We start from the raw sequence: 25,626 nt of genomic DNA, 5'->3' as shown, positions 1-25,626 counted from the left end.
CTGTATGCCAAAATATATTCCAGATATGTTGGATTAAAGAATAAAGTTTCAAAAAATGTTTAGTGAAAAATATATGTGAGTATCAATTTGATTTCCTGATGGAGAAGCCTTAGCAAAAAGATAGCAATTCCTAGATGAGTTCATATAAAAATGTAAACTCTCTTTTGGCCTGAAACACTATTAATACAAACAAAATTAAAGAGCCAGGAACTAACAGGGGAAAAATTACAATAATATGTAGCAGACAGTAGGGTAGGAGTCTTAATATAAAAAGAGTTCTCATTAATAATAAAATATACTTTACTATAGATAATATAAACATATACAATGAAATTTTATTTAAAATATAAGAATGAGAATAGGGTTCTTATTAATAAAAGAAACAATGGGCAAAGAACATGAACAGTGACTCAAAAGAAAGTTGTTCAAATGGACAACAAAATGTCCATTTAAAATAATAATTTAAAAATTCAAATTAAAACAAAGCATATACCGTATTTGGCCTGGGTGGGAGAGAACTTTGATAATAACATCCATCCCAAAACACAGGGAAAGAGTCATGCCCTTACACTATTGGTTGGAATGTAACAGGCAAAAACTTTCAGGAGGGCAGCTGGTTATATATATAAAGATCTTAAATATGTCCACATTTTTATTTTTTATTTATCATATTTAACTTTATTTATTTATTTATTTATTTATTTATTTATTTATTTATTTATTTATTTTGAGAGGAAGTCTCTGTTGCCCAGGCTGGAGCCTGTCTCTTATACACATCTAGATGTGTATAAGAGACAGGACTGGAGTGCAGGGGTGCCATCTCGGCTCTCTTCAACCTCTGCCTCCTGGGTTCAAGTGATTCTCATGCCTCAGCCTCCTGAGCAGCTGGGATTACAGGCGTGTGCCACCACACCTGGCTAATTTTTGTAATTTTAGTAGAGATGGGGTTTCACTATGTTGGCTAGGCTGGTCTCGAATTCCTGACCTCACGTGATCCACCTGCTTTGGTCTCCCAAAGTGCTGGGATTACAGGCATGACCCACAGCGTCCAGCACAAATATGTCCACATTTTTAGATCCAGTGATTCGACTTCTAGGTACTCATCTCAAGGAAATAATAAGAGATGTATTTAAACACATAAAAGGATGGATGCAATACTTACACTTACAAAATTTGGGAAATGATTTCAATATGCAATAATTGTGGACTGGTTTAAAAATAAAGACACACCTATTTGAAAGGTTACTCCCCAGTCATTAATATTTTCAAGAAATAATTTGACCATTGAAACTGCTCAACATACATTGATAGGTGAAAAATATCAGTATACAGGACAATATTACAGTAGGATTGCAATTTTGTTTTACACACGCACAGAAATTTTAATAATGATTATTTCTGGGAGGGATGATGATATGTGATTTACATTTTTTGTTCTGTGTCTTCCACATTTTATACAAATAATATGTTTTTTTTTTTAACTTAGGGTGGATGTCATTTAAAAAGCAACAATTTTGATATTGGAAGTGGACAAATCACAGAGAAGGTACCCAGTTGCTACAGGATTTCTTTCTACCCAGAGTTTATTCCTATTCAGATGCACCAGAAGGGGGCGCCTCAGCCTCTTCCCACTGATGGACAGCTGGATCACCTGGTAAGTCTGGAATATTCAAGTGTGCAGGATTCACTTTCCCTCATGGTTACGCTCCTTTTCTGGGTCTCTCAGAAATTTCCATAGAAGAAGGATATGGAAATTTGAATGACACTGTGAGAGTTTTATCTAGTCACGTGATTAACAGTCTGTGTTGGTGATGTGTGCTTTGGTCAACCTGTTCTACCTGGGCAGCTGCTGCAAATCAGGGGTGCCTCTCCATCAGGAAAAGACAGAAACAGAACAGGACTCTACCCAATAGCTTTGCCTTAATCGCAACAAACAGGTTTACGGAAGTGGCCAAATTCACAACTATAACTTAGGAGGTTGACTCAGCCGCCAACTAACTGTATCTGAATCAGAGTTTGCTTCTTAAAAAGTTATGTGCTCTTCGTCATGGTACCAGTTAGGGGGCAGCAAATATCCTGGCATCTTTTGTTGTCTAAAGGAAGCTTCCAATTAGGAGATCCTGAAGTTTCTATGTATTATTATTTTATTTGCCATGTGACATGCTCTGGTAGTTCCATCCTGCACCAGCTGTTCATTTTGGAAGCCAAACCTCTCACCTAGTAGAGTGCTTATAATTCACTACTGAGCAAAGGTGAACCCAAATAATAAAGTATCCTATATAATTACTGCACTCTGCATCAGCCGTTTCAGTTTCATCATTATCTAAATATTACAAAGCCCCAGCCTTCTCTTTTGGTCTATCATTCTGTCTCTCACACACGCTTAAGTAAACTTTATTTTGACTCCTTAAAATACCCTCAGGATGAGATGTAGGCATCTATAAAATGGCTTCTGCAAAGACCTCAAGATGCTAATTTAAGAGGATGAAGCATAGCCCAGCCTGTGGTAAAAACATTTGCTTTTCCTGATGCATGCAACATTGTGGAGATGCTACTTTTGTGTGTGTGGGGTGTGTGTGTGTGTGTGTGTGTGTGTGTAGCTACTGAACACTCCGAGAATTTTGTCTGTTCAAAAAGAAACAACAGAAACACAATGCTGAGCTCTGGAGGATCCTTGAACCAATGTCTTCTTTTGGTTTTGATTACGTACCTTTTTTAGTTTCCAGAAGTTCCTCATGGGATAAAGAGTAGTAGGTGTGGAAACTGGACCACAGAGAGGTAGACTGACTTGTAACTTTCCAGCCAGGGACAGAGCCAAATGTATAGTAGGGTCTTCCCAGTACCAGTCTGCCCTGGTGGCTTGTCACAGAGCATTTGCCCATCTTTCCAAGGCTCTACAAAGTAGAATGCAGGGAGTTCAGGTCAGCCAATAAAGCTTTTTTAAAAAAGGAAGAGAAATAATACCAGTAAGCAACGGTGACTACGTACTAGCACATTCTATGTGGCTCACAAAATTAACTGAGCTATCCCTGACAACAATCCTATCTACGAAGGGGGTGCTATTCTTATCCATATTTATTATACTAATCGGGGAACCAAGTCATTTGCCCAGCAGTTTGAAAATGGTGAATCCTAAATTTGAACCCAGGCAGTCTGACTGTAGGACCCATACATTCAACCACTACCTTTTACCTCAACTTCAAATGGTATTTTTCATACTTCAGAGCACTGAGGTGCCTGTGCCCTTGGTCACCGGGAGGCCATACTTGCTGCACCCGTCTGGACCATCAGGGTCTTCCCCACTCAGAGGCCACTGCCAGGGCCGGAGACAATGGAGAATTATTTAGTTTCCTACAGTTCTAGAAACTGCCTCTGTTTCAAGCCCAGGAAGAAGGCGTTCTGAGGAGGACATTTCTTCTTGGGACAAGGACCCTTGGTGAGATTTGGCCTTTATGCACCTCCATCTGAAAAGCTAAGCTTCTCTCTGGGAATTCGAATTGAAGGTTAGGGATGATTGCTCAGATGGGGAAAGTGTGAAATGGTAATCACTTTCATATGACACTCGAGAAATGTTATAATAAAGCTGAGTAAATTGGAGCATGAGTTAGCCGGTCCTTTGCCTAATGATGTCACCCACTTTGTGCTTCCTCCAGCCTATGATTAATAAAAGAGGGGTTATGACAGTAACTCACTCCTAGTGGGCAGCAGTGACGTCAGCAGCAGCTGAGCAAACTGACTACATTTAGTTGTGCGTGTGTATGTGGGCATTTTTTTTTTTTCCTGTGACTAACATGAAGCTAACAGCATCTAATAAAACAAAAGCTCCTTGAAATTTGGGAAACTTATTGGGTGAACTCTTTTCTACAGGGAGCACCATTTTAATTATTCTCAGCTCATAGTTAAGTGATGTTGGAGTTGGCCAAAATTACCTTGTTGGCTTTCTGCCCCTGTTTCATTAAGGGATCACAAATGAACCCCTGGCCTTTGGGAGAGAGGTTTTCTGGAGTGTTTTTTTCCTTCTACTATAGAGGCTCCTCCCTCATTCATTACACTCTTCCATCTTTTAAGAGGAACTCAATGAGTAGAAGAGGGATTGTAGCCATAAGTTATTTTTTGAGAGTTTAAAGCTGGTTGTAGAATTCAGTGATTCCATTTTAAACTCTAAGAATATTGTGCTTAATTACAGTTTGCTTTTCCAATCTGATAAAGTGCAGAAGTCCTACTTACTATTTCACCTTTGCAAACTTGACCTTCCTAAAATTAGAGTGGGCCACCTGGAAATATTTGCTCACCTAGCTGAGCTGCTGCCAGTGTCCACGCGAGCCCGCAGGACTCGTGAACAGCGGCACTCAGACCATGCCTTGGAGCTGCTCCCACAGAGGGCAGAACCTTTGGACTCTATTAGGACACGAGGGAGGCAGCAATTCACTGATTTAAAAAAAAATTCACACAGGACTGCCCCCAGGCTTTTCTGTGGGGCTTTTTCCCTCCAAGCAGCGATTTGGGAACAGGCTGTGGGGGGATCTTTGTGGACAGGCAAAACTGGATGCAAAGCAAGATTGCTGCCCTCTTATCAGTCCAATGGAATCTATGTGCTAAACCACCATGTCTTCAAGTCAGCAATGGAACTTATTACCCAAGGGGATCCAGGTGAGAAAAATGATTACAACAATCTGTTCCGTGTTCCTTGGGGAGTATTTTTCAACAATCTTCTGGGGCAATAGGAAGATAAATTGTTGAAGCAGATGTTTCCTGATTGGGTTAGAACTGAGTCATGATAAACAATTTTGAAATATATATTGGTCAGGAAGAATGTTGAGGGCATATTTCTTCAGGTTGAGTTAGTCTGGGTTTTCTTCAATGTATGTTTTTCTATAGTAGTTGTAAACGAGTATTTCTCTCAATATTGAATTTTTTTACATGTACCACTTGGTTACTTCTTGGGAAGAACTCCAGGCATTTCTGAATCATTTGAAAGTTGATTGAGGCCTTTGGTTCCAAAATGACCATTTACCTGAGGAGACGGTGATTCACAAGTTGGAAGAGATGACACGGCGTCAGAGTGTCTAAGACATTCCCCTCATAGCTCCCTTCATCTTAAAATGATCTCTGACCTACCCTTTCCTTTCTGGAGGACCCAAGTCACTCAGGAGGTAAGTAATGAACCGGGGAAGTAAGCCCTCACTGTCTGGACAACAGGATTTCAGTTCTAAGCTAGTTTCATCCAGGCAACTTCCTTTTTGTGCATTTCACCAATACTTGTTGATTACTCTTATGATTTTCCATGAGGTGGAATCCTTCACAGTAGTTTCCCCAGTCCTCACAGGAGAGCAACACCTGGAAGGGCTGGAAGGGCATGGCCTTCCTTCAACAGCCACACCACTTCCTTTTACAAAGGAAGTTTGGAGAATATAATGTTGCCTGCAACAGCCATTAGGATTTAGCAAAACACTGTTTTATCTCTTTGGATATTGATTGTATGTCATTCCCCTAAGGTATTAAACAAATAAAATCAAGCTACAACATATTCGTTTGCTCTAGGAGAAAGGCAGGGTAATCTTACTTTTGTGAATTTTACTTCAGGGAATTCTCTCTTGCATGGATTTATCTGATACTGAATTGCTAAAATGAACAACTCAATCCTTTATTCATTTATTCTTTTGCATGAGTCTCTTGTCTCCTAACAACTTGGGTGTAGGCCAGCCCATCTCATTTTGTTGCTGGCCACCAAGATTCTGCTTTGGTTTAGAACAAAAAGCCAGCAGGAAAATGTATTGAGGCCATACATGAAAGTTGGTTGGAGCAACAATGTTGCCCAAGAGGAGCATTGTATCTGTAGTCTCCAGTAATCAGAGAACATAAGATGCAAGAGGCAGCAGAATCACTTGAATTATTAGTATTTTGTAGAGTTGCAATGTTTTTCTTGGTTCCCAAGGCCTCTTGGAGATGGATAGGGAGAAGGTTGGGTGAACTTTACAATTATAACATGAAATCAGGGTATCTCAACTGCAGAACAATTAACACTGTAGGCCAGATAATTTCTTGTTGTTGGGGGCTGTCCTGTGCATGGTAGGATATTCAGCAGCATCCCTGGCCCCTACCCACTAATGATCAGTAGAACCTCCCTCCCAGCTGTAACAACCAAAATGTCTTCAAACATGGCCAGATGTCCCCCAGGGAGCAAAATATCCCCAGTTGAGAACCACTGCTGTAGAATGAAGAGTAATAGGTTACTTACTGGGTTTTTTTCCTTCTTCTCTTTTCCGCAGTTGTTTTAGTTCTAGTATCCGGGTTCCCTTGCTTCAGAAAACAGCATTTCCAAATACTCTAAAAACAGAGTATCCCACTGTTTTTGTGGAATATCCCACGAAGCAGAAGGCCTTGTGGGATATTCCAGTGGTTCTGAAAGAAATGTGAAGCTCAGGAGTCAAGTTTCAGATTAACCATTTCTGACCCTGTTGTTCTCAATGAATTTCAGGGGACTTTTTAATGTTTCCCTCTCTCTCTCTGTTTAGAGCTATTCATTCATTGACTTAACTTGAAAGCAAAACAGCTTCCCAGTTCAATTTTGAATATGAAACACTGCTTCTCCTTTGTCCCAACTCTTTCTACCTAACATTCAGCCCAAGTTATGTACAGGCTGTGGCTGTCCAGGAAACAGGCCGTTTGCCAATCCCATGTTCAATGTCAACCATTTGATGAGACCCTTCTTCATCACAGACTCTCGCAGTCTCCCTGCAGCAGATAGTACTCTGGATCCTGCCCACATTCTCTGGATTCTGAGCTGCCTCTTGAGGGAGTCACCCCTCACCAACAAGGCCAGGTTTTCCGGCCTGAGCCCCAGAATAACACATTAGCTGCTGGGAACACCTTTTGATTTCTCTCCATAGTCACGTTTTATGTTTGGTTTCCCAGACAGGATGAACCAGAACTCATGCGTTTTTGGAAACAGATTTTTTCATAGGAAGGAATGAAAACACCCGGACTCGTCAGCACTCTTGTCCATGCCTCTGAACCCCCAGCCTTGTGTCATTTCAGTTGAATCAGAGAACAACATCCCAGTCACCTGCTTGGGGTGTTCACGTCTCCTGGCTTATATTTTTGACTGAATAACAGCAATCCGTGAGCAGCAGCTAAAATAATAGAGCCCTGAAAAATGTCCCCACCCGCCCCCCCGCTCCGCTTTTCTGGGCCTGTCTCCTTGCTCAAGGAGTAGTGAGGAAAGACACCAATTAATAGCGTGGATGAAAGCTGAAGGACAGACGGTTTGCTTGAGAAGAAAAGTGAACATTCTTGCTTCCTCATCTATGCCAACTTTGAACAGGGACAGCTGCTGCCACAGGTAAACACCACTATAGGGTTGGCCATGGCCCTAAGCTAGGTGTCACCGCAAGCCACAGGCCGGCACACGAACGCTGGCCTCTCCCCCATTCGCACAATTGAGCTCTTATCCTTAAACGAACTTTGTTTTTTGACCAGCTCACTAATTGTGATTGAAAACACCAGCTCCCCAGCAATGCACACGCATTGGAGTTAGCAGCAGCAAGACAGGCCCTAATTGCTCCATTTACATAAAAGTAGAAACATACAACTTCTAAATATAAATCTCTGGCACATCGTTCCTTTTGCAATTACAGTAAAATAAGGTACCACAGTTTCCCTCCCGGCTCCTTCTCGCAGCAAGCTGCTCCACCGGGTTCGCTAGTGGCTGCTCCTCGAGGCGAGAACAGAGCCATGCAAATGCTCCAGCGTGGAGTTGGGTTTGTGAAGTCGCCAGTAAATCAGGCCGCCTCCACTAGGTGAATAACGCGGTGGCAGCGGGCCACTTTGCTAGTGCAGTCGCTGGAGGACCGCGCTCTGCACTCAGAAGGGGGCAGTTAGCTGGTGCGCGAGCGCTCCCTGCTCGCCTCTGTCCGCGGGGAGCCAGTCGGCCCCTCCGCAGGTCCCGCTCCCTGACATTTGCTGTGGTTTCAGTCCCTGGCAGTGAGGGCTGGGTTCAGAGATTCCCAGCTGCACTCACTGAACAGTGAATTTTTTTTTCCCCTCCCTGAATTCTTTAGCTGCCAAAAGGGGGGAAAAAATCAAGAGCTGCTCTTAAAAGAAGTTGCCCTTGCTGGTGCTCAGGGTAAAAATAGAGGCTGCCGCTTAGACCGGCTTGGCCCTGGCTCCAGGCATCCCGCGAGCTGGGCTCGAGCAGCGGCCGCGTTCCGGCGTGATCCCTGGAAGCTGCCAGCAGGTGCTGCTCAAGGTACAGTAGCAGGGCCGAGAAGCCGGGACCCGAAGGGCCTGGGGTGCGGGGAAGCTCCGGGGGAGGGGGAAGTGAAAGAGAAACCAAACCAAGGAAGGAGAAGGAGATTCTGGTCAGGACTGGGCTGACCAGCTTGTGCCCCGGGCCCTTGAGTTCCGCAGGGAAAAGCTGATTCCCAGTCTAGAATATTCCACAGAAGCTATTTTAACCTGCCTGCTTCCTCCACCACCCCCACCTTGATTTGCACCGAGCGAGGAGGCATTGCCACTGTGGTGCAGGTGGTTGCAGAGGGGTTGCAGCGCGGCTGGTAGGCTGGTCTGGCAGGTGGGCACTCGGTGGCATCAGACGGCCAGCGGAGTTTCAGAGTCACACTTGTGTTGTGGCTCCTCTGGTCAGAGTGCTGCAGATTTCTGTGACACCCGTGTTTAAGAAGAGCCACCAGGCTTCTCAGAAATAGTATCACTTATTATTATCTGACGGCTGCCCTTGACCCCCACAGGTTCATATTATGGATCCCATTTTATAGATGGGAACACTGAGGCCTGAGTTTACACGGTGAGTGAGCAGAGGAACTGGGATCTGATCTGGGTTTGTTTTGTGCACCACCGCACCCATCACCTACACACACACACACACACACACACACAACTTTGTGTGTGGGGGGAGGGGATGTTATCAGGACACTAGAGTTCATGTGTGCGGCAGAGGTGAGTTTAGATGCCCTGAAGGTCATTGACTCCACTAATTCTCAGCATGAAGGGTGGAGAAGTTCCTTTCTTATAAAGGGTTTCTGTTCACCTAGTGCTAAACTGAGGGGCAGGTTTGGAGTTCACCATCATTAATCCTATTTCTGTCTTTGCCACTCAGATTCACTCTCTTCCTCTACAACTTAATGATTTTTTTCCTACTTCATTTCTGCATATGCAGTTCTTAGAATACTACTTCCCCCCACCCCCATGCAGCTCAGCACCCACACTTTCTCTGTATCTAGCCAAGAGAGACCCTCTTACACAGAAAACTTCTGGTGTCCTAATGGAACCTGCTTAAGCCACACATCAGGAGGCCAGAGCCTCTATATTTTGCTTGTGGGCACAGTGAAAAGTTTATTTTATGCATGTTAAATCCTGCATACAAAACAACATATCTGGTCATATGGCTCTCATTAGCTCCCAATTTTGCACATTTTATCCAACTTGTCATGAGAACTGGGCTTATGCTTCAACTATACTCCTTCAAACAACCCTTCACCATTCTTGTCAGAGGACTTCTTCCTCCTGTGTTATTTACCAGACTTGCCAACACCTCTCCCCGCCCCCAAAAAGCCTGACCGGCTTTACCCCTGTTTCAAGGAGTGTTCACTTCTTTTCATTAATCTCCTGTTATATTTGTAACAATTTAGAAATTATAGGAGTTGAAGTTCTGGTAAAAAAGAATGATGCATGAGGATTTTTGTTGTTGTTGTTGTTGTTGTTGTTGTTGTTGTGTGTGTGTGTTTGGTTAGTTAGGATGGATTCTAAAGACCTGGGAAGGATACTTATGAAGTTCACTTAAAGAGAATGACTATTTCCAAAGTTCTTGATTTATGAAGCAGGCATTCAATTTCAAGATGTAAAATAATAGTGTAAGTTGGTTGCGGTGGGGGGAGACCATCATCATATGATTATACAGATTTTCCCAATTTTTTCCTCAATGAAATAGCTTATTTAAAAAAAATAAAATTAGAATCCATATAAAGAACACTACCAATTTTCTTTCCTGAAAGAAACAATAAAATACTTTGTAAATAGAAGCAACTTCATGAAGTAACAGATGTTTTATGTAAAGACATAAAACTGAACCTGAATATAACGAGACGTGTGTGCGAGTAGTAAAAGAAAAGTTGAAAGTTGGACACACTCATTGAGACATATCTATTTGATTCCAATATTTTTCCAAAAGGTAGAGTAATCCTAGCCAGAGGTTTCACTGGCTCAGTGCATCACCCAGTAGTGTCTCAGAAGCCAGGAAGGGCTTTCCATTAGATAATGAATTATGAAATGTCTCACACTGGAAAAACCAGTCATCTGCTGATGTCATGCTGATTCCAACCAATCCCAAACAAAGCCCCAGCCCTCCTCTGTTTCAGTGGTACCAATGTGTGGTGTACAAATAAGTAGTACAGTATAAAACTTCACAGTGCCAATACCATGAAGAGGAGCTCAGACAGCTCTTACCACATGATACAAGAGCCGGCTGGTGGAAGAGTGGGGACCAGAAAGGTAATGCTTTTTAACTCTTACTTCTGAGCTCTTTACACATTCAAAGATAGGATAGCTAGGAGGAATTTTACAACTAATTGACATTTCCAATGTGCATTGTGATGTGTACCTTTTTATATTATTCAGGCAGGTTAATATAGCTTTTAATAGTCCTAGAGCATGCAAATAGATTATATGTTTATACAACCCACTCAGCACATATATACAAGTACATATGCCAAAGAGAAAGCTATTTTTAAGAGTTACATTCGCAAACAGTAAATTCAGGGAACACACACGTACTCAGATGCAGAGAGAATCCAAATATTGATAACTTGCAGTTATCTAAATGCTGCTATTAGGACTCTTGAGTTGTTTAGAGTCATTAAACTTTTGGTTGTATTTCAGACTTTCTTGTAAAACTTAATTGGACTACAAAATGTTTTGGATACTGTATATGTGACTCCAAATAGGTGGATGATGTTAAGTATTATAGTACAAAGATGTTTTATAAAACCATTATAACACAAATGTCCCCTGCCTCCCCCATTCTCTTTCACCATCCCCGTAAAAAATATGAGGCTTTTTAGGCAATGTTGACAAAGTTTCAACAATAATGGTGGAGTAATTGATGTTTCTGGAGCTGAAACCCCAAAGGTGTTAGGTTACTTGTAACAGAAAAAGTCTTACAAATAGTTGTTTTGGAAAAGGAGACAGTATATACAATTCAGAGAGCATTGTTAACCTGTGCAAACTGTAATTTTAACTTAGTGTCACAATTTTCTTGCCCTCTTCCCCTTGCACTCAGATCTTATGCTTGTAGTAATGATATTTATTAACTCTTTCCACCTAAACTGCATTGCTTGACTATAATGCTATGAACACACTAGGTGTCAGATATAAGCTGAGTGTATCTTCAGAAACCAAGAGGGCTTATGTGTGGGAAAGAAACCGAGAGGGAAGGAACGCTTTAACAGATGGACCCCTTAAAGATTCTTCTGCAAGATAAAAGCAATAAGACAGAAAATGAAAAAAGGGGAGGGGGAAGAATTTTTTTTAAGCCTTAGAAAGGCATTGTTAAAAAATTCACATTTTTCTTTTTCTGTGCACACTAAAATCCATGACGATTTTATCTGCACTGTTCCTTTGAGGGAACAAGAAGCAGTCAAGGAGGCTGTCTATGAATGCACTGGTCGGGACAGGCTTGGGGCAAGCTGAAAAAACTACCACATGACAGAGAAAAATAATTTGCCAATATATTTTAGAGAGTCTTTTCCCATAGGATCAGTTATTCAAGTCATACGAGTGCACTCTTTTTATAAAAGGATGTGGGAAAGGCCAAGAGAATTTTGCATTTTATCTGTGAAGTCCCGCGAGCGGTGGTAGGCTGTAATGTGTGAGAGTGAGTGGATCCCCGGCAGAAGGGGGCAGCTGAAGGCGACGGGGAGAGCGCTTCTGGGACTTGGGCTTGTGACAGGCTGCCTGCCCTCTGGTCCCTCAGTGCCCTGCTGCATTTCACAGTTGGGAAGAGTGGAGTGTATTAGATGACCCCAAACAAAAGTTCCATTGCGCTCTCCTCAGATCGCCTGCCAGTGTTGATGACCTGAACATTTAAATATGAATGAATGGGGGAAAACGACCATCTCCCTGGATCCCATCAGACCAGAACAATCCACTGGCCCGGGCACCCTCTGTTACCCCTGAGCTACTCTTCCCTGACCTCCACTACCTGTCCACTGGACTTCCCTGGTCAGGAGGGCATTTTACCACCTAGGGCTGTGGCTTAGCAGGGTGGAGGAGCGGTGGGAACAGACTTTTTCAATCAAGTCATCCCTGTTGATTGAGACATTGTGTTTGTTTGGGGTTTCTTTGCTCCCCTCCAAAAAAGGAAGAAGGTGAAACCAGGAGACTGGGCAGAGAAAGAAAAAAAAAATAGTGAACAAAATTAGGAGAATTTATTTTAGAAGAGAAAGTAGAACCCCCGAAATTGGTGATATTTGAAGAGAGGTGTCTGTGAGGAAGCTAAGAGCAGAAGGAGAGCAGCCTGTCAGAAAACGGGCTGTCCCTCCCTCCCTAATCACAGCCCTACTCACAGCAAACTCCCTCCCTCTCCATTCACTCACTTACTTAGGGCCAATCCGTTCTCTCTCTCTCTCTCTCTCTCTCTCTCTCTCTCTCTTCCTTTCCCTTTCTCCCTCTCCCCCTCCCTTCCCTCCCTCTCTCCCTCTCTCTCCCCCTTCTTTCTCTCTCTTCTCTCCCCCTCTCTCCTCTCTCCCTGTCTCTCTCTCCCTCCCTCCCTGTCTCCCTCCCTCCCTCCCTCCTTCCTTCTCTCTTACTCGGAGACAGTCAGAACTCTCCTCCCTGACAGCCACAAACCTACAGCACTGACTGCATTCAGAGAGGAACCTGCAAACAAAACTTCACAGAAAACTTTTTGTTCTTGTTCCAGAGAATTTGCTGAAGAGGAGAAGGAAAAAAAAAAAAAAAAAAAAAAAAAAAAAAAAAAAACCAAAAAAAAAAAAAAAAAAAAGAAAAGAAAAAAAAACCTGTGCGTGAGGGGGGAGGAAAAGCAGGGCCTTTTAAAAAGGCAATCACAACAACTTTTGCTGCCAGGATGCCCTTGCTTTGGCTGAGAGGATTTCTGTTGGCAAGTTGCTGGATTATAGTGAGGAGTTCCCCCACCCCAGGATCCGAGGGGCACAGCGCGGCCCCCGACTGTCCGTCCTGTGCGCTGGCCGCCCTCCCAAAGGATGTACCCAACTCTCAGCCAGAGATGGTGGAGGCCGTCAAGAAGCACATTTTAAACATGCTGCACTTGAAGAAGAGACCCGATGTCACCCAGCCGGTGCCCAAGGCGGCGCTTCTGAACGCGATCAGAAAGCTTCATGTGGGCAAAGTCGGGGAGAACGGGTATGTGGAGATAGAGGATGACATTGGAAGGAGAGCAGAAATGAATGAACTTATGGAGCAGACCTCGGAGATCATCACGTTTGCCGAGTCAGGTTGGTGCTGGCATTGGCAGGGGGTGGGGAGGGGTGGGGGGTAGGAGGGTAAAATATATTTCTTTGACAGTCCCAGGAGGAACTTCTTTTCCCTCCAGCTGGAAACTGCCTGGGAAGGTTATTAGTTATTAGGTGATGGTAGCGGACTAGCGGACGGAGGGCAGGCAGGGGAGGGGGAGAGGACTTTACAGAAAAGGAATTCTCGGTCGAGCTCTGCCTGGAGATGACTGGCTTACACTTGCTAAACTCAGCCGGTCACACAGAGAGGAAGCTCGGGGCCAATGTTGAGCTGGAAGGCAGGCTGTGAGGGGCTGCCTTGCCCTGCCTGTGAAACCAGATCTGAGCAGCCGGATGAAAGCCGCGGCATTTTCGGGTGCTTGGGGAGCAGAGGAGGCTTCCGGACCCCATCCAAGTTTTTATTGAGGGTAGAGGGGTGATTGTGCCAGGATTGGAGTGGAATGGCACAGATGAAGTCACTCTCTTAAAACAAACCTTCCCCTTTAAAAGTCCAATCTGGGGCCACATTAGAGAAGCAGGGCATATTTATGAGTGACAGTCATTTTTACCTTTAGAAACTGTCTATAAGTGCACAGGCACCACATTCAAGACAGGGAAGAGCTACTTTGGGGGACGGTTGTCACTGAACCAGCAGTTACTTTTGGGACACTGACTTTTGCTCTCTGAAAGGAAAAAAAAAAAGAAAAAAAAAAAAAGAAAACAACCAGTTTTGTTCTTTCTAAAGTTACTAAGAGCTCTCTGCCAAGGAACGCAACCTTGACAAAGTACTCTCAGATACTATGCTGAACTCACTCAATCCTTAAGAGGAAGAACTTTAATAAATAGGTTCTAATCGTTGGCCCAGGACCACACTAACCTGTTGCTGAATAGCAATACCTGTCAAAAGTATGGGCCCATGGACTTGGAGCCAGGCTATTTTTATAGTTAAGTGACACAGATCCTTTGCATGCCTGCAAGCCCATGCACGTCAGGCACACAGATGTGTTAATACCGTGTTACTTTCATGGTAATGCCAGGCTAAAGAACTGTATCCTTTGCCAACTCCATTTGAAAGGAATGCCATTGTTTTGTTTGGTAGAGCATATGGCCAGTAAAGTATGTGCAGGGACTCCCAGCATTTTTGTTTAAAAGTTTGCCGCAGCAGTATAAACAATTAAGGCAACACTCAGAATTTCCAATCCTGAAAACCTGTTGACTCAGATGTTCTGTTTTCAAGAAAACCATGAAAGACCGGGGCATCCTTCTGGGGGTGCAGATAGCCTGCTGGCTGTGTGGCTTCCCCTTGCAGGAGAAGCACTGGTGTCCTACAAGCTTCCCAGTTTGGCTCTCTCACCAGAAGCCTCTTTCACTTGGGGAAGGTCCTACTTTCTTTCCCTAAAGCCCTTTCTTAACCCAGCCCCAAAAGGCATGATCATTAGGACTTTATCTTCTGAAGCTTTTTGAGGAAGAAAGCTAGGTTAGAACTTTTCAAGTTGACACCCATTTTTTCTCAACTTTTCATGGTGGGAAAAGATAAAAAAGAATATTTATGATATTTGGCTGCGCGTGTGAAACAGATTTCAGTGGTCTAGAGGGTTGCTTCGTGTCTTTATATACCAACCTTCACACATGATGGATTTAATGACAGCTCCTATCCAGTTGCCTTTAACTATGTCATACGACTAAGTATGCCTATGCCTTTGACCACTTTTAACCACACGACTGTTACTAGCAATATGCCCCTCTTTCTGACTTACTGGACTTGTATAGCAAATCACTCTCTTAGCATTTAGAGATTTGGCAGTGAAAACATTTGACCATTTACATTCTTACTTATGTGTGGTCTTCCTTTCAGTGCCAATCTTCTCTCAGTTGTATGAGATTTTGTCATTTTTTACTTCTCGGTTAGGTGTTTAGTTTGAAAGAAAATAAGCGACTTTTTAAAAAGCGATTCATTGGACGTTCACGTTGAGTCAAGTTTAAGATTTGTAATGGGAAACTCCTGGTTGACTTTACAACTTGACTTTGAATTCTTAGAAAACGTTTATTACAATTGCTTATTTTTCTCTGAGGAATTTCACACATCAGCTTCAAGTTGATTTAATATAATTTCACATATTTAATAATTGCTATATGGACAGTCTACTCTTCAAGCAGAAAACCACATGAGCATTTTGCTGCTGATTTTGCTAATCAAGGAAAAGATATTTATCATCTGAATGATTGTAGCAAATATATGAACATGAATAGCAAAGACATATGTCTTGCTGCTTTTGGAATAATTCAACTTTAATGACATTCCAACTATGTGGAATGTCAAGGGTTTTTGGAGAATAGAAAAAGCCATGTATTTTTCTTTCCCTTATAACCATTTTGTGCAGCATAGAATCCAGACATTGTCACCCATGAGCATGCCACAAATGCAGACCCATCGCGGCCCCTTTCAACCTTAGGATTCTTCAATTTGAGGCTACGTTTACTTTTTGCCTTTTCTCTCCTTGATTGTTGGATAAAGCCAAGGCATGGCCACAGAAGTAGAGAGCCTGCAAAAGCTGAAGTGCCTGGGACTCTTTTAACTGAGTTTGTCCCATCCTGCTTAGGTAGAAAGTGCCCGATTTCTGTAAAGCTGATGCGAGTTGTTATTGACTAAACAGCAGGGAATCACTCTAAGGCTCTCTGAAATGTGTCCCAACCAACAAAAATGATTTTATTTTTATGTATGTCACATCACCCAAGATTTCTCACCAAGGTTAGTGTGTTCTGTGCATGGCTGGCACAAAACCCCCAATGTTTACCTTAAGGCCTACAGAGTTCCTCACAAGGAAAGACAGAAGGGATGGGTAAAGCCAAGCTATCGCTATAAATGCCAATGAAGCTAAATTCAGTGGCCTTTTTGGCTGATACAGCTTATTTTTACTTTATTTTGACTCATGACAGTAGCTGGTCAATCAATGCATAGTAATAATGTACCTCTGAGTCTCCATATGCTTTCAAACCTGGATATAGGTTCTGGTAATTAGCTTAGCAATTGATAGCACCTGTTGTAGAAAGAACAGGAAAAGAAAGACAAACGAAACACCAAGAAATGGATGTGCTCACGTAGCCTAGGTGTTGTTGAGTGCAACACCTTAGTTCAACACCCTTGGAGGATACTATGTATGGAAGATTTGAGTTCGAAGTTTACACCGCCCAGACAGGGATCCAAGAAGCCTTGCTTGGATGACCATTTTCCCCACCCCAAGAAAGCCATCTCAAAATGAAGCTGACTCCCACCATTCCATGCCCATCGTCCGAACTTTTCTGTGAATCACCCATCCCTTAGGGACGCCGTTAGGGGTTACACGTTCTCTTCTGTGAATAATGGGGAAGAGTGGCCACAAGAGGGCGCGTTCCAAAGACTTTTGCTCCTTGTCAGTTTATCCAGGGAAAGGCAGTTGCGCCTACTGGAAGCACCCCGTCTGTAGCGCCCAGTGATCTTGGTGATTATCAGTTACCTCCTGCTCCCTCTCACCCTGCAGAAAGAGTTAGGAATTTATGAGATGGGAGAAGCATGACTACCTGTAATACATTAAATGAGACGGAAGGAAAGGAAATGGAAATTCTAGTGATACATGTGAACATTCCGGAGCTCTATGGAAGGCAGACGAGTGATAAATTTCAAAAGCAAACAAAGCAGAGCAGGGAGAAATGTGACCATGAATCATCAGCGATACTGATTTGCTCACAAGTCTCTCCCTAATACGGTCTCCCGGATCGTAACAAAAACATCTTCCGTCTCCCCTGATTTTGTTGCCTAGTTTTCCTGCCTTATCAACAGTTTCCACCAGCGACAAATGACAAGTGACTTCAAACAGGGAGGAAAAAGGTTCTTTCTTTAATGCCTTGTGGGAACATGGTGTTCAGCTTCAGAGGATGCGTTTGTTTCCGAACTGAGAGTGTGGAGAGAAATGGTGGGGAAAGATGGGGAAAGAGATTAATAGTGGTCTGTGGCCTGTGCAGTGGATGGACTGGGCTGGGGGTGGCGGAGATGCCAGGGTGGAAAGTCTGTTGTAATATTTAAAGAACTGCAGTAATACCTTCCCAGGCACTTTTCTTGAAAACACATATTTGTCTTGGCCCCTCTTCTGCTAAAAAATACTTGCACATGATCTCCTAGCTGTAGTTCAGAATTCTTCGTACTCGACTGGTTCCTAGGTCCAAAATCAAAAGTGCCAAAGTTCTCAGGAACTTTGGAAGAAGTCTCTGAAATTTTGTGGGTTGAACCTTAAGAATTTTTGCTACTTGTAGGAATCTAAAACCCCTTTCTCCTGAAATATTTAACCTTTTTCATCACCATTTTAATGGAAGAGGCATGGATGATGGATGTTTGTGGCTGGGCATTTATAAATCAATAACGGACCCTAAGGAGGGACATTAAAGCTAAAAAATTAATCAAGATAATTTATGGCCAAACCTATAGTTCTACTGCAGGAAAGATCCTCTACTGTAGGTCAAAGGAGGAATAACCTTAAGACCTCACTTGCTGCTTTCTGCGGAAACCCCTGGAAGCAGTCCAAATGCAAAGTTAGAGCTTCAGAGAACGCACCCTGTAAATGGTAGTTGTGTATACCCTTACTGTTGACTATACCATATCTAGGCACAGTGAAATCTTGATGAAGAATGGAAAATTAAAGGAACAGACGCTTTTTACAGGGAGGCTTCCCCCAACCCCCACCCCATGGTAAGTTTAAATATGTTCTGTAAACAACGAGGCTTTCCACATTCACATTAGAGACATAATTATTGCCCATATGTAAAAGAGCAACATATTTCAGGCAGGACCCTGGTGAGGAAAACAAAACCAAATCGAAACACTGCATGTGTGTGTTGCTTATTTAACTGAAAATGTTCATACACCCACAAATCTGAGATGCTGGACTTTTGGATGAGTCCATCATTTTGCATCTTAGTGTAGGGGGAAGGAACAACAAGGGGCTTAGCTGCTTAAGCCTTGGCATGCCTTCATGATTGACTTATTCAAAACATTTTGAAAGCAAAGGAAAATGTGCTGCAAACACCCTTCCAGGTATCTTTCCTTCCAGCTTACACAGTCTCTCCTCTGTCCAATCCTTCCCACCCGGCAGCATTTCAGAGGTATTCCCTGTAAGGTACAAATTTTCTCTTTGCCTATTTTTCTGTACCTCTTTTTCTCTCTCTTTAGTATGTGTCCACCGAGCTCATAGAGGTTTAAGTGATGAAATATTATCACCCACATGGGTTTGCGTGGGACTTTCTTAGTGAATTACTCAGGCAGAGCAGGCTGTGATACAGCCTTGCTCACAAGCCTCGGGAGGGAAAAAATAGCACAGAGGATGAAAAGAATATTATCAGAGAGTAGGTAATGAAAGGTTAGCAAAGCGACCAGCTATATCTGGCTAGCTAGGTAATAGTGCAGGAACCTAGGTCGCACCTGTACAAACTAAGGCAGAACCTGCTCATGGCGCATTATGGGAAGGCTTTCATTTCAAGATTTTACAGCATGAGATATTTAAGTGAAAACTAAAACTGATTAGAAATTGATCCTGAACATCCCAGCCTTAGTCAACCTTCCCTTTTCCAAATTGTTATGCAAGGAGATTGGAGGATTGGGGCATCTTGAAAGTGTCACTGCAGTATAGCCATCTCTCTCAGGTAATATAAAGATAAAGGGAATATAATAAATTGACCTATGATTTATTATATTTTTCATACCTAGGACATTCCGAGGCTGTAATATATTTCTGAAGCCTGCAGCCCTGATAAACATCAATCCCACGTCAGTTTCCAGCAGTCTCATCTCCCCACCCCCTTCTGCAATGAAAGCTAATGTAAAAGAAAGAAATATGCACTGCTTAATAAGTCAGAATACAATAGAACTTGTAAAATGTACCTGCATATAAGGTAGACATTAGGAAGACTTGAATCTCTCTCTTCCCCCTGTTCTCCTGAGCATTATGGCAACAGCATTTTCATGAAATTAGATCTGTTTTATTTTTTTTCGTGATAAAATATCATGCAATATACAAATAGCAGTTCCAGAAATGGACACCAGGAGAAGGAGGCGACAGGCATGTCAATTAGTAGGGGGAAAATCCAAATGTCAGAAATATGGGGGAGAGAGAAAGCACGCAGGCAGTGGATGCAAATACAGGGAACAGAGTCTTTCAATTCAGATAATTAAACGGATGCATAAATCAGCGCCCGTGCCTCTCCATAATACGCAGGCGATGCCATGCAGTTAATTATCAGCCAAGACCAGCATGAAAGTCATTTTATGATGACTCTCTGATCCTAATATAACAGCACCTGACAGATTGAGCCCCCTCTAATGAGTACTCTCTTTGTACAATCCTCTCTCAGGAGCACTAAATCATTTGCTTCCAAGTACAGCTGCCTGTGAAGAAGGGGTGGGGCTAGATCATGCATCAGAAACCTGCTCTTGTGAAATGAGGGGCTGTCCTGTAGGCTGTGTGACTAGAAGCCAGCAGCCTCAGCCTCTCTAACCCTACAAAAGCAATTTGCACGCGGCTGTCCCTAATTCTAGTCAGCCAACTAACCCTCCCTCGGCACCCCCACCCAAACATCTGGATGTTATTCATGGAAAGTCCACTTCATGCGGGTCAGCACTGCTGTCCATCGGCCTTCACCCTGACCCCTTCTGGCAGGTGTGGATGAGAGCAGAGTAGATCCCATGGGGATGAGTTACCCAAAACCCAGTGAGCCTCCCTATGTGGGGCACTAGTCAGATGCTCCAGTTTCACGCTCTTTCCTGGAAAAACAAAACCCAACCTTGTGCCCTCTGGGTTCTCTAATTTAGCAGCTACTATCTCTCTGTTTTTGGAGTGACACCCTGTGCAGTTTAGGATTTCAGAAGCTGTCCCGCATAGAAGCAGAAGGGAAAACAGCAGGTAGCTTGTTAACATTCTCCATGGGGCAAGGCAGATGTGCCCATGCTGGAGGTAACCTGCACACCCTCCAGGCCAGTTATCCGAGGCTTGGGAGGTTTCCCTCGGTCTTCTCCTAAGGCCTTGGCAGGACGCTGCCACCCTAAAATCAACTGCTGATTGCCTTTTTAGATGTAAATGATTAAGCTCTGCTTCTGGGAATCTTCTTCTCTTTACTTTGTTAAGAAACAAACAACAACAACAAACCCCCACCAATTCTTAGCAAAGGGGAATATAGAATTCAGATTTTGAAAAAATAAGTCATCATGCTTCCTAAAATAAGACAGCTTCTCCCTCTAACTGCTCTCTGCTCTGGTATTCTATCTAATCATAAACCCAGCTTTATTATTCATTTCAACTCCTGCCAAAGACATGAGGTCGGAGTCAGAGGAACTCCCCTTACCACCACCACCACCATCATCATGGCCAGCATCCTCGTAAGTTTATAGAAAGATGCCAGAGAACCTTTCATATCCATCTGCAGCCCTGCTTGGCCCTTGCCTCAGTGAATTTACCACTATCATAATCACAGTGTGCAGAGTGTGTTAAATTAAGAACAGAATCTACAGTACGCAATGCACAGAAAAGCCTGCCTTCTGCTGCAGAGAACTTGAAACTGTGCCTAAAATTTATAGTACCGTAAACATCTCAGGGCCTCGAGTGATAAGTATGGCTGGATTTCCGTTAACTATAGAAATTCAGGCAGGGAGATCCTCCCAGGGAGTTGTGAGTTCTAAGATGAACTTCTTGAAGATTGTTCACAGATTTGTGCATGGGATACGTGTACAGCGGACAGTTATAAGGAGGTCCATGGTCAGGGAAAAGAGGGTATGTTTCCATATGCCACAAAGGGGGAAAAAAGGAAGTGAGGGAACATATTTGATTAATCAAAAAATTTTAGTTTGGATACCTGCTTTCATAGTAATTGTTGCTGCGTCATTAAACATACAGGTGCTTACGAAAAGAGAAGGAAATAGGTGACTTTCTAATTTTAGAGTTAGGCTAGAACTGAGTGGTTGCTAAATTCAACTGCCCTAACAATGTGGGGATTTCCTGTCCATTAGCAGCGATTGCTATTTGACATATGTTTCTGGTGCCCATTAGGCTGCACTCTAATGGGTCAGAGGCAAACATCGGGGATTCAGAGGTACAAGGTGGCTCTCTTAATTTAATAGAACTCAATGCTAAGGACGCCTCCATTTGTTAATAAGTAATCAAGTCATTGCCTACTTTCTGCTGAACATTAGACTATGATAGTGACCTTAGACCCTGGGCATTCTAAACCAGGCTAGCAGGAGGGTGGCGGTGGAAGTGATGTGAAGGAAGCCTCCTAGAGGAAGTGTTGTCCAAACAATCTGAAAATTGAAACATTATTAAAGGCAGCACTAAGGGTGATGTGTTGGAGTTGGGGCAGGAGCACTTGAGGCAGAAGGAACAGCAGGTGTCACTGCCTGCGGGTGAGACAGGGGGTGGAATTCTCAAGGCCTTACACCCCAGAGACCAGGACTGGGCAAGAGCTGGCATTCAAGGAAGGAACAGCATGTACAGAGCCCAAAGTCCCAGGCACTTTCTGTTGGATACTGAGAGCAATAGGAATTCAGTAAAGGACTTTCAAGAAGTGATGTGATCAGATCCACCTGTGAGAAAGATGCCTTTGGCTGCTTCATGGAGAAATGACTGGAGAGGAGGCCCGCCTTAGTGTTGCAGAGGCAAAGTAAAGAACATGCTGCTGCAGTGACCCAGCAAAGAGGTGATGGGGGAGGAATCAGGCTGTGACAGGGGAAGAGGAAGCTGACTCAGTGTGTCCCGACTGCACAGACCTACATAGTGAGGCGAGGCCAGGGGCTGCATTTTTGTCTGAGAATAATATTTCCTTAGCTCTCTAGAGCTTACAGTGTCTTTTCGTTTATGTTATCTCAGTTCATCTTCCTAAACCTGTGAGATAACAGGTCACATATCCTTATGTCATTCCTATTTTATAGAAGATGAAACTGAGGTTAAGCAATTAGTCAACAGACACAGAATCACAGGCCCTCTTCATTCTAAAGCAAGGGTCCAAAACCTTTTTTCTATAAAGGGCCAGAGAGAAAATGATTTACGCTTTGTGAGCCAGAGAGTCTGTTGTAGCTACTCAGCTCTGGGTTATTCTAGTGCAAAAACAGCTGTAGGCAGCATGTACAGAAATGAGCATAACCATGCTCCAACAAAACTTTATTTACAGGCACTAACGTTTAAATTTCAGACAATTTTCACATGTCACAAAATACCACTTTTCTTTAACCACTTACAAGTATAAAAACCATTCTTAGTTTGCAGGCAGTACAGAAAGAGTTTCGGCCCATGGGCCGTCGTTCGCTGACCCCTGTTGGAGAGGATCTATCACAGAAGACTCTTGCTTGCCTGAAATTTGTGAGTGCATGTAAATGTTGGAATTAACAGGTGTCACTGTTTTCTCTTATGCTGTCTTTTGTCTTCAGGAACAACCAGGAAGACGCTGCACTTCGAGATTTCCAAGGAAGGCAGTGACCTGTCAGTGGTGGAGCGTGCAGAAGTCTGGCTCTTTCTAAAAGTCCCCAAGGCCAACAGGACCAGGACCAAAGTCACCATCCGCCTCTTCCAGCAGCAGAAGCACCCGCAGGGCAGCTTGGACACAGGGGAAGAGGCCGAGGAAGTGGGCTTAAAGGGGGAGAGGAGTGAACTGTTGCTCTCTGAAAAAGTGGTAGACGCTCGGAAGAGCACCTGGCATGTCTTCCCTGTCTCCAGCAGCATCCAGCGGTTGCTGGATCAGGGAAAAAGCTCCCTGGACGTTCGGATTGCCTGTGAGCAGTGCCAGGAGAGTGGCGCCAGCCTGGTGCTCCTGGGCAAGAAGAAGAAGAAAGAAGAGGAGGGGGATGGGAAAAAGAAGGGTGGAGGTGAAGGTGGGGCAGGAGCAGATGAGGAGAAGGAGCAGTCGCACAGACCTTTCCTCATGCTGCAGGCCCGGCAGTCTGAAGACCACCCTCATCGCCGGCGTCGGCGGGGCTTGGAGTGTGATGGCAAGGTCAACATCTGCTGTAAGAAACAGTTCTTTGTTAGTTTCAAGGACATCGGCTGGAATGACTGGATCATTGCTCCCTCTGGCTATCATGCCAACTACTGCGAGGGTGAGTGCCCGAGCCATATAGCAGGCACATCCGGGTCCTCACTGTCCTTCCACTCAACAGTCATCAACCACTACCGCATGCGGGGCCACAGCCCCTTTGCCAACCTCAAATCATGCTGTGTGCCCACCAAGCTGAGACCCATGTCCATGTTGTACTATGATGATGGTCAAAACATCATCAAAAAGGACATTCAGAACATGATCGTGGAGGAGTGTGGGTGCTCATAGAGTTGCCCAGTCCAGGGGGAAAGGGAGCAAGAGTTGTCCAGAGAAGACAGTGGCAAAATGAAGAAATTTTTAAGGTTTCTGAGTTACCAGATAAATATAAATTAAAAAAACAAAAAAACAAAAAAACAAAAGTAAATTAAAAACAAAACCTGATGAAACAGATGAAGGAAGATGTGGAAAAAAATCCTTAGCCAGGGCTCAGAGATGAAGCAGTGAAAGAGACAGGAATTGAGAGGCAAAGGGAGAATGGAGTACCCTTTATTTCTTCTGAAATCACACTGATGACATCAGTTGTTTAAATGGGGTATTGTCCTTTCCCCCCTTGTGGTTCCCTTGTGAGCCTTGAGTCAACTAATCTAGTCTGCAGTAGTGTGGACTAGAGCAACCCAAATAGCATCTAGAAAGCCATGAGTTTGAAAGGGCCCATCACAGGCACTTTCCTACCCAATTACCCAGGTCATAAGGTATGTCTGTGTGACACTTATCTCTGTGTATATCAGCATACACACACACACACACACACACACACACACACACACACAGGCATTCCCACACATTACATATATACACATACTGGTAAAAGAACAATCGTGTGCAGGTGGTCACACTTCCTTTTTCTGTACCACTTTTGCAACAAAACAAAACAAAACAAACAACATTAAAAAATTGAGAACAAGTATGGAAAGAATGAAAGATCAAGGAAAAAAGAATACCAAGTTACATTTCGTTAAGGTGCTTATGATCTTAGAACTATGCAACCTAATAGGTTTGAAACTGTTTACCTGAGAGAGAACAAAAAGAGAGACTTTTTTGTATTGGAAGTAATCTGATTAATTTTTATTTTCTTCAAGGAGAGATACTTGAAAGGAATATGTTTGTCCATCTGTTGGATCCAAACATTTCTATATTTTGTAAATGTTGTTGTTGTTTTTTTTTAATCGTTTACTATTTGCACTACAATGGTGTTTGACCTGTCTAATCCTTATTTAACAAGTATTTTCTTTGAGTGGGGGTGGGGGTGGGGTTTAAGAGCTGCACTTAATGTGAGCTATAAAAGAACTGCTACAGCACACAAAATAGCTATTTTTATTATTATAATTATAATTATTATTATTATTTTGTACCTTAAAAAATAGACACATACACCAAAGACATTTGTGTGAGCCTTTAAACAGTCTGTCTGTGGTTGGTATCATTCACCATCAATGAGTCAGGGGTTGGGATTCAAGGTTGAGTAGTGTGGATTGTGTTCAGGCTTAAAAGACCTGAGAAGTTTGGTTTTTGACTCCTTTTACATCCATGAAACAGGACATTTCATACTGGATGTACAGTAGTTGTACACTGTTGGATATCAAGTTCAATCAAATTCATGGAACTACATGCTTGTATGTGTATATATACATTGCTTGTGCATATGCATATCTGTATGTATATATACATGTATTGTACCATGTCCATACACATTTTAAGCACTTCAGGCTGTCATTTTTTAATGTTCTTAAAGCAATGAATGTTTGTGTGCAAAACACAGTATTTTTAAGAAGGATAGGCTATAGTTTTTGCTTTTACTCTGAACTAGGTGGGCACATTTCAAAAATTCGGATGGGAAAAAGCCTGAAAATTCCAGTGAATATTCAGCAAGGCCCTCTTTTGTTGTACAGGGATCAAATTTCCTCCTCTTTTTTGTGCCCCCTCCCACTTCTACAAGTTTTCCCCTATGGGGAAAACAGGATGATAATCAAAACTCTGGGCGGAAGTTTTTCCAACTTAGTGTCTACTGGAATCAATCTTAAATCAGAAGCTTTTTCAG

The 25,626-nt window shown here is 43.1% G+C and overlaps 1 protein-coding gene and 1 long non-coding RNA gene across 2 annotated transcripts; one reads left to right on the top strand and one right to left on the bottom strand.

Moving 5' to 3' along the window:
• Positions 1 to 1,361: 1,361 nt before the first annotated feature.
• On the bottom strand, positions 1,362 to 19,562 carry LOC105550237. The gene is made up of 3 exons (XR_001007672.1): positions 19,393 to 19,562; positions 2,711 to 2,894; positions 1,362 to 1,849 (listed from the first exon to the last, which is right to left on the bottom strand). It is a non-coding gene; the product is annotated as an uncharacterized LOC105550237 (long non-coding RNA).
• On the top strand, positions 10,403 to 24,732 carry INHBA (inhibin, beta A). The gene is made up of 3 exons (XM_011995109.1): positions 10,403 to 10,506; positions 12,935 to 13,487; positions 22,924 to 24,732. Exons 2-3 carry the CDS (start codon positions 13,100 to 13,102, stop codon positions 23,814 to 23,816), a joined length of 1,281 nt encoding a protein of 426 aa, XP_011850499.1. The 5' UTR covers positions 10,403 to 10,506; positions 12,935 to 13,099; the 3' UTR covers positions 23,817 to 24,732.
• Positions 24,733 to 25,626: the final 894 nt, after the last annotated feature.

This window comes from Mandrillus leucophaeus, unplaced genomic scaffold (genome assembly GCF_000951045.1).
Source record: "Mandrillus leucophaeus isolate KB7577 unplaced genomic scaffold, Mleu.le_1.0 Scaffold472, whole genome shotgun sequence".
Taxonomy (NCBI): Eukaryota; Metazoa; Chordata; class Mammalia; order Primates; family Cercopithecidae; genus Mandrillus; species Mandrillus leucophaeus.
Note: the sequence above shows the minus strand (reverse complement) of the source record. Positions and strands in the feature narration are given on the sequence as shown.